General features: G+C 38.6%; 1 protein-coding gene across 1 annotated transcript; it reads left to right on the top strand.

The window, feature by feature from the left end:
- The first annotated feature begins 241 nt into the window (after positions 1-241).
- LOC106151996 (uncharacterized) lies at positions 242-8744 on the top strand. The gene is made up of 10 exons (XM_013525448.2): positions 242-312; positions 562-693; positions 1062-1168; positions 1841-1980; positions 2331-2596; positions 3160-3316; positions 3566-3973; positions 4425-4525; positions 4835-4867; positions 7144-8744. Exons 2-10 carry the CDS (start codon positions 579-581, stop codon positions 7554-7556), a joined length of 1740 nt encoding a protein of 579 aa, XP_013380902.2. The 5' UTR covers positions 242-312; positions 562-578; the 3' UTR covers positions 7557-8744.
- Positions 8745-8874: the final 130 nt, after the last annotated feature.

Here is an 8874-nt window from a genome sequence, read left to right as displayed (position 1 = left end):
CAGCAACTGGCCTGTGCTGCCATTTTATCAGTATTTCTTGTGGCCTGTGGTGCCGTTTCCGCCAGTTTTTGACCTGTCGTGCCCCTTTTCCAAGTCTGAAGTCAAACGCTCTGCAGTTCTCCTTGAGATTTTTTCTATGATTTTCAAATTTTCCAATATCAAAATGTAGCAAATATATAGTGAATCACTGAAATAAAAACGTATAAAGTTATAAAGAGTATTGAATTAAATTTCATATTTGCAAATAAAACTAGATATACACCTTCAGTGCGGTACTGCTACCCACGCGCCATTTTTATCAAGCAGACAAAGGTAGTATGTCCTAAACGCATTTAGTGCTTCTTTACAGAAAATATTGTGTGTTCTGTATATTTTATGAGTTTACTACTGGAGATTTTCATATTTACATACATTAGAGCTATATATTTTGTTGTTAGAAACGTTTTATTGTCCGTTTTCGAGCCGGCATTTAAAATTTTGAGCAGACACGAGTGATAACTTAACTCCACTGGTACTGATGCCGAATAATGTGTATACATACATTTTTATGAAATTTATTAGCGTGAACAGTCAGCACTATGGGGTCAAAAGAAGCTGATCGTCCCGGCAAGATTTTTGTGGGAGGCTTGCCTGATGTGTACGGAGAACAAGAACTTGAGAAAGCTTTTGCAAGATTTGGAAAAATAACTGAAGGTTAGTACATAGAGTCTACATGTATTTTTTAAGGGGGTCGTAAAAATACGGCTAAAGCTAAAGCGCTGTGGATTTGACTCCTCTCTCTCAATTTTTAATTTCTCTTTTTTTTCATGTTATCTTCATACTAGTCCTTATATTTTCTAAAGACCAGTCTATACATTTTCTTTTTTAAATCTGGGGTTAATTAAATCCTACATCTAAAATTATTGATTGAAAGTAATCATTTTGTAGCAAACTGCAGGATTATCTGTTTATAACAGACATTATATATTACAGAGGCCATCTTAAAAACTGACTTATTTATATATAACAAATTTCAGATGTAGTAGAGATCATCTTACAATACCATCCACTTTCTTTTTCAGTACTACTTATTAAAGACAGACAAACATCAAAGTCCCGTGGTTATGGATTTGTGACATTTGAGAATCCACAAGATGGAATTGATGCTGTCAAACTTATGGATGGAAAGGTGATAATTTACCTGATTATATGTTTATATTTGTTTATAAGTTGTATATGTTTATGTATAAAATAAATTTGGAAGGATCACCCAAAAGTAAAGGAACTGGGAGTCTTAAAGGTCAAACATAAGAATTATAGTTCTATCTTTTGGTAATATCAGCATAATATCTCATTTAATTGAACCACTGCTGATTTATGTTAATTGAAGGTAGATGAAAATGTTAGGCAGAAGATTAACACCAAGATTTGGTCCTAATTTCTATTATAAAACCTGCTCTCTAGGCTTGAAGTCTAATTAGTCAAGGACTCAAGGTATTTAGCATAGACCGCATTCACAACGAGTTGAGCCATGGCTCTACAAATCCACAAACTAAATATGGCGGACGTACATGAAAGAAAAAACGCCTAATCTTTTAATAGTCTCTCCGCCTCTCACATGCCTCCCTAGGCGTCGTCCCTGCAAGGGTACAGTCATTAAATCTTGGCTCCATTGGGACGACACATAGGGAGGCGTTTGGGAGGCGGAGAGACTATTAAAAGATAAGGCGTTTTTTTTTTTTTTCATGTACGTCCGCCATATTTAATTCGCGGATTTGTAGAGCCATGGCTCAACCTGTTGTGAATGCGGTCATAGAGGACCATTTTTTCATGTCATGTATTGCATTTGTTCATTTTCCAGACATTGGAAGGAAAGACGATCAAATGTGAGCAGGCCAACAAACCGTCTGAGGGCCCCAGGGGACGCGGAGGGATGTCTGAGCGGGGGATGAGACCTCTGAGAGGGCGTGGTGGACCCCCTAGGGGAGGATTTGCTGGCAGGTAAGTTGGGGGTGGTGCCACAACCACTTACTACTGGCATGAATTATTATTATTTTTTTTTACATCTAAGGCTGAAGAAAAATTTTGGGATATTTTATTTACGTTTCACAGATTCTGAAGCAGTTTTTTATACATTTCTTTGTTTACTCATTTATGCTGTTAGGTAGTTACTTTCTGACTGACGTAAAAATGAAGACAGTTTGACTATAGCTATGTTAAAGTTAGATATTTTGATTTATGCATTGAAGTTTGCATTGTTTTAAGTTCAAAGTCATGAAGGAAATTGCTAAAGAAAAAGTTCCATCTCTTGGTAGTTGGGCGAGTTACATAGAGTCTGCTTTATTTTACAGTCGTGACGGCTACGGTAATGGCGGAGGAGGAGGTTTCCGAGGACGGGGAGGACCCCCAGGACGAGGGATGGGGCGTGGACGGCGGGGAGGCCCTTTTTCCGATAGTGGTGAACGCTCCTTTGAGCGAGACGGTGGAGGATTTGGTCGAGAGGGTGCAGGGTTTGCGAGAGAGGGCGATACCTTTGGACAAGAGCGTGCTTCGTTTGGGAGAGAAAGGGCGGCTTTTGGAAGAGAGAGTCATGGCACCAGCGGAGGGCGCAGAGGAGGTAGAACATTGGGAATAATTATTATGATTATTTATAGAAATAATAGCAATTGAAACTTTCTGTACTTGCCATTGAAATAGTTTTGGCCTTAGAGCAAATCTTTATATCAAAGTCTTTTGAAATAATTCTTATGATTATTTATAGAAATAAAAATATTTCATACTACTTGAAATAGTTGCTGCCACAAGAGCAAGTTTTATATCCAATACTTTTAAAATAATTATTATGATAATTCATAGAAATAATAGTAATTGAAATTTTGAGTCATACTACTTGAAAAAGATGCAAAAAGAATATGCAGTTTTATATCAAAATCTCAGTTTTTCCAGTTACTGGTCTCTATTTCTGCATTGATTCAGTAGATATTTAGGCCCCGTTTTCCTGAAAGGCCAGTTGGCTAAAAGCTTACTGGCTTTGACCAAGTTTGCTTGTTGTGAGATCTGAATTCTTAGACTAAATTGATATGGTAATGCTATTGTGATCAGGGTTGAAGGCAATCCATTTGTTAATACATCTTTGAGTCTGGTGAAATTATTTATTTTCTGTTGGGTCGAATCATCAAGGTTATTCCCGTGTAAGTCAAGAGGAGCTGTATGGCGAGGTGGACAGTTATGGCGGAGAGGCACACAGGGGGACGTACGACACTTATGTTAGTGAGAGCCAGACCAGACCTAGAGCGCCGCCCCCACAGGCCAGAGAGTACTCCTCCAGGGAGCAGAGGTCAGATATACTGCCTTGTAACATCAGCTGTACATTTTGGAAAATATTTGACCAAATTGTCTGCCCCCTCCCCTTCAACTCCCCACCCCCACCCTCCAACTCCCCACCCCCCACCCTCCCTGTCAAACTGACAAAAAGTCATTCAGTTCAATTAATTTGTCATTTCTATTGGACCTGATGCTTGTTTACTTTAAAAAAGTTTTCAGCATGTCTGGTATCTCCTGAGAACATTATTTCTGTGTGTTACAGAGACTATGGCAGAGGAATCCAGGATCTGGACTACAAGGCACAGGACTATGGTCGGGGAGCGAGGACCGCCATCCCCAGGGACGACTACTCCAGGGAGGAGTACCCCACGAGTAGGCGTGACTACCCAGCTACAAGGAGAGGCGAGCCTCAACCCAGAGGAAGAGAGATGTTGCCACCGTCAGCTCGGGAATACTCAGAACAAGGACGCGAATATGAACAGAGCAGTCGTGACTTTTCTTCAATCCGTGCAAGAGGGGTCATCCCAAGCTCTCGTGATTATGACGTCGCTGGTGGAGAGTACGTGGAGGCGCATGTGGAAGATTACGAGGCTGCCCCACCTGCTAGAGGGTACAGAGCCGCCAGGGAGTATGAGAATGGAAGCTCAAGGGAATATGGGGCCAGTGCCAGGTAGGTACAAGGCAGCTTTGATTGTGTTAGGTTTGATTGTATCAGATCAAGGGAATATGGGGCCAGTGCCAGGTAGGTACAAGGCAGCTTTGATTGTGTTAGCGGTGATTGTGTTAGCTGTGATCAAGATGAAATGTTAGTAGTGATTGTATCAGATGCAATATTGTTGGTTGTGGTTATATCAAGTGTAATTATGTTCCCTAGGATTATATCATGTAATTATATCAACTGATATTGTTAGCAGTGGTTGTGTTTGGTGGATTATGTCAGAACTGAATTTGTTTTGTGGATTTTGTGTATCCTGGCATTCTGGGGGTCATTTACAGACATTCTTGCATGCTGCATAAAAATGTTTCCCTGAAATGTGCAGTGTTTTGACAATACTTTGTCTGAATTTTTATTATTATTTTTTTTTACATTGATCAATAATTGATGTTCTATAATATTCCAGGGAGTATGCATCTTCCAGAGACCAATATGGAGAACGTACAGCTCTCATGCAGGCTCCTCGCGCACGTCCATCTCTAGACGGTTACGGAAGGAGCAGTTATGGTAAGAAAGATTGAACATGCTGAAGTGGAGGATAATTTATTGACAGGAAAACATTTCAGATTCATAACATTATTGTCAAGTCAATACTGAAAAAGTACCCAATACTATAAAACTTGAACTAATTGTAATATTTTGTTTCAAAATATGTCAATGGCAGACTAAGTTCCAAATAGGCATCACTTGTAATTGAGAATGTGGATATTGAAGGTAAAAATAATGTTATTATTTCATAATTTTTTCCTAAGTATAAAGATAATCATGCTGGATTCTACAATGTGATGTGTAAGTGAACTCATTTTTTCTTAACAGATAAAGAAGATGAATACGAAAGCTATGATTCTGGTAAGTGCAAAGATAATTTTTGTATCCTACATGTGTTTAGAAAAAAGCCTTACACAAGACAATTATCCGAGATAGCCTTACATGAGACTGTCAGAACTGCTTTATATCATATGAGACTTCAAAGCATGCTGCAATCAGTTTGGGCTGGGGTCAACTTTTTAGTGTGAGGCTTTTGCGGGCTTGGAATGTCATCTAAGAGAACATCAGTTATATAAAACTGACCCCCAAAACACAGCAATTTCATACCATTGTGTAATAGACTGTTGTTCGTCAAACCTTGAGAGAAAACAACCAGAAAAATATGCTGATAAATAATATCAGCCATTTTATTTTATTTCTGACGTAACTCTTCTCCAAGTCCTGCTCATGATTATCTGACACCAAGTCAGGATACTTGGACCATCTCAGATGGTTCTCATTTTAACAGCATCCATATGTAACATCAACCAGGAGGAGAAAACAGATAACTTCTGATCAGCTTCACCTTTCAGTGATAGCCCAGGGTACAAAGTCATACAAATCGATATACTTCACTGACTTTGACAACCCTAAAAGAAATATTTTAGTGACTAATTGGGTCACCATCAGACACTCTTTACAAGGCCTATGACAAAGAGGAGAAGCATATCAGTTCTAATTTAGTCCTCTAGTGTTGGGTATCCAGTGCGATTAGAATCAAGAATGTAAATTAAAAATATAAAATGAAATATATATTAAAGATAAGATAACAAAGACGAGGAAAATACCCCATGAAAGGTCTTGGGGCAAAACTGCAACGTCAGTTTCTTGAACACAGAAATTAACCTGATGAGTTCCAGAATTTGATTTGTACATGTTCTTGATTAACATGCAGACATGAGCACAAGCACTGAAACATCAGGAACGGGGGACTAAAATTAACAAAAGACAACAAACTTCTGTACTCTTACAAGCATGTGCCCTCTTTTGTGCACGCACGCACGCACACACACACACACACTCGTGAAAACAGGGACACTTTCATGGTCCTGCAAGGCAAGTAATTAGTCACGCAATTTGAAGGAGAAAATGTCGTTGTTATTAGCTGTTTGTGTATATTTATATATTTATGACTTTCTGTAAGTTACATTTCAGCATTGACCAATGCTTTCAGCAGTCTGGTCAGGAGGATTGGCAAACATTGGCCTTCTCTCCAGAAACAAAACTCCCTGTTTTATTATCATTTTATTGCCCTCAACTTGTTTTATAACATATCAATCTAAAAAGTCACTCAGAAATGCAGATCTTTTCAAAGGCAGCCTAACTCACACAATAATCCACAAGAACAAAAAGTGCAACAAAGAATTAATATACATTCAGCAATGCTGCACCACATATTCATCAGAACATTCCTTCATAGTCATTAAAGCATATTAACAGCCACTCTACATGATTACAATGGCTTGCCAAAGTGACGTACTCCATTATCCTATTCAACAATAACATCACATTATCCTATTCAACAATAACATCACATTATCCTATTCAACAGTGACATACCACATTATCCTAAGTAGCAAACTATATATAACAATAATGTACACCATTATGCATTATAACAATAATAGATCATGTTAAGCTATTCAATATTAACACCTCATTATCCAATTCAGCAGTCACATACCACAACATTTTATCCTATTCAACAATGGTATATCACATTCTATATAACAAAATACCACATCATCCTATTCTGCAATATCATACCACATTGACAGTGACAAAACACGTGGTATTCAACAATGGTATACCACATTCTATATAACAAAATACCACATCATCCTATTCTGCAATATCATAAAACATTGACAGTGACAAAACACATGGTATTCTCAACAATGGCATATCACATTGTAGGTTTATCAAGGACAAACCACATTATCCAACGTAACAGTAACATACCACATTATCCTTTTCAGCAATGACATATCATATTGTGCTATTCCATGTTGTTGTATTCAACAAACATGTGCTCCTATTATCCTATTTGATCTTGAAAATCAGCCAGTAGGCAGAACAATACAAAGGGTGCACCACCACCACCAGTATGAGGTTGGACAAATGTGAGGCACAGCCTTAAAAAATCATTATTATTATTATTATTATTATTGTCATTCGTAAGGGTGTATTTGATACAACATGGGCGTCGCACCTTCACCATCCTGGAGATCACACTTCAAACAATATGGCTGCCCTATCTCGCACAGTTTATAACTTGTCATTATGCTTTATTTTATATTTTCACCCTGTCCACTCAGGTTCCTCAAGGCCAGCTTTTCAGACCAGAGACCCCTACAGCTCAGGGAATGGGGCCCCTTCAAGGGGGCCAGGGTCATCCAGAGACCCCATGTCCCGCGGACCACCCCCGTCTTCATCCCTGGGGCGCCCCACCAGGGGTCCCTCCTCAAGAGGTCCTCCCACTAGAGGTCCCCCTTCACGAGGCCCCCCAGAAAGAGAAGGGGGGCTCTCTTCCAGGGATTATTTGCAGGGGGTGGCCCCCAGAAGATCCTCAGCATTCGGTGATGGACCCCCAGCAAAGAGAGGCAGAATGGAAGGTGGGCACCCCAGTCGTGGGGGGTTACGTGGTGCCAGTAGGGGTGTCCCCTCTAGAGGGGGTGCCCCCAGAGGCCGAGGGGGTTTCGGCCGCGGTGGAGGCTTAATGAGGCATTAACTATGGCACTATGAGGTGAAAGACTTGAGTTGGAGTTTGTTGTCCACTGATGTTTCTACAGCTGAGAGAAAAATTAACACTTCCTGGAATGAAAACTGCTACAAAACAACAACACTTGAAAGAAATGAAAATCTTATCAAAGATTTAAAAAAAAAACACTGAAAAGTTCATTGTTATTGTTGTAAAACTTCAAAACGAAAGCCAGTTGTTGAAGAAGCAGAGCAGTAGATATACACATTCTGAAATTTGAAGTAGAGGCTCTTAGCCACAGGAGGCTTGCCTTTGGATATACCCAGATGATGTATAACACTTTCTAGTTTTTGGTATTTTTTTTTTTTATATGTGTTGTTTTTAAATATGTCACCACAGGGAACAATATTTCATAAAATAAGTGTTTAATTGATGTTCTGATGATCAACTAGCAAATTCTCAGTCTAAGTTTTTTTTTTTATATTTTTGTTTTTTTTTTTTCTGGACTGAGCCCCAGTATACCAAGGTGCCAAGATTGAAAGGTTGTTGTGTTTAAGATCCACAGCATAATTCTGCTAAGTGATGGTCACATGTGTGTACCTCATGGACACTTAACAGTGATCAAATCAGCTTAAACAATGGATATTTCAACGTCATTGTTGCACATGGAAGAGTACAAATTTTCACAACATTGCAAGGGAAGCAAAATGGCACTTGTCTCTATGTTAAAAAGAATATTGAATTTATAACCAAACAATTCACCAGAACAGTGAATATGTTTCAAGAAAATTTTCCCAATATGTTTTTAAGGTCATTGATGATCATTATGGCCATAGAGAGCAGCCCAGCATATAATAACTTGCTTCAATTTCATTGGATGTTTTGATCCAGCCCAGAATTAAAATTTTGCTTTAATTTCATTGAATGTTGGTGCCAATTCCTACCATTGTTCCAGGTTTGGGTCAATAACCAGCCTGTTGTTAACAGTTTTATACAGCTAGTCATATTAGAACACTTACAGAGAAGACTTCAATAAACTCAAGCAGAGATGTTTTTATAACTTGAAACAAAAGATTTTATCAAACGCAATTTCGTTTTCTTTTACCCTCAGTGTATGGGTGAAAGTTTTTTGTACAGAATGACTACAACTTTTCTTGCTTTTTTGTATCAAATATATTTTCCAGGATATTGTGTAATAAATGACTGTTATCACCATGACATGGCTGAATTATGATTGCATACTTGACTGCAATTCTCAGTATGTTGTAATGATTGCAGCTGCCCACAAGCTGCATATAAAGATAAAGATAGCAATTGACTAGAAACCATATTACCATTGTCAACAAAA

The sequence above is a fragment of the Lingula anatina genome, chromosome 10 (assembly GCF_051362555.1).
Source record: "Lingula anatina isolate TDL-2025a chromosome 10, LinAna3.0, whole genome shotgun sequence".
Lineage (NCBI taxonomy): Eukaryota > Metazoa > Brachiopoda > Lingulata > Lingulida > Lingulidae > Lingula > Lingula anatina.
The sequence above is the reverse complement of the archived record's forward strand: the minus strand, read 5'-3'. Positions and strand labels throughout refer to the sequence as shown.

Coding starts and splice junctions, on each gene's coding strand:
- LOC106151996 (XM_013525448.2), top strand. CDS start 579: ATGGGGTCAAAAGAAGCTGATCGTCCCGGCAAGATTTTTGTGGGAGGC. Junction 1,169..1,840: donor TCAAACTTATGGATGGAAAG/GTGATAATTTAC, acceptor TTCATTTTCCAG/ACATTGGAAGGAAAGACGAT. Junction 3,317..3,565: donor TACTCCTCCAGGGAGCAGAG/GTCAGATATACT, acceptor TGTGTGTTACAG/AGACTATGGCAGAGGAATCC.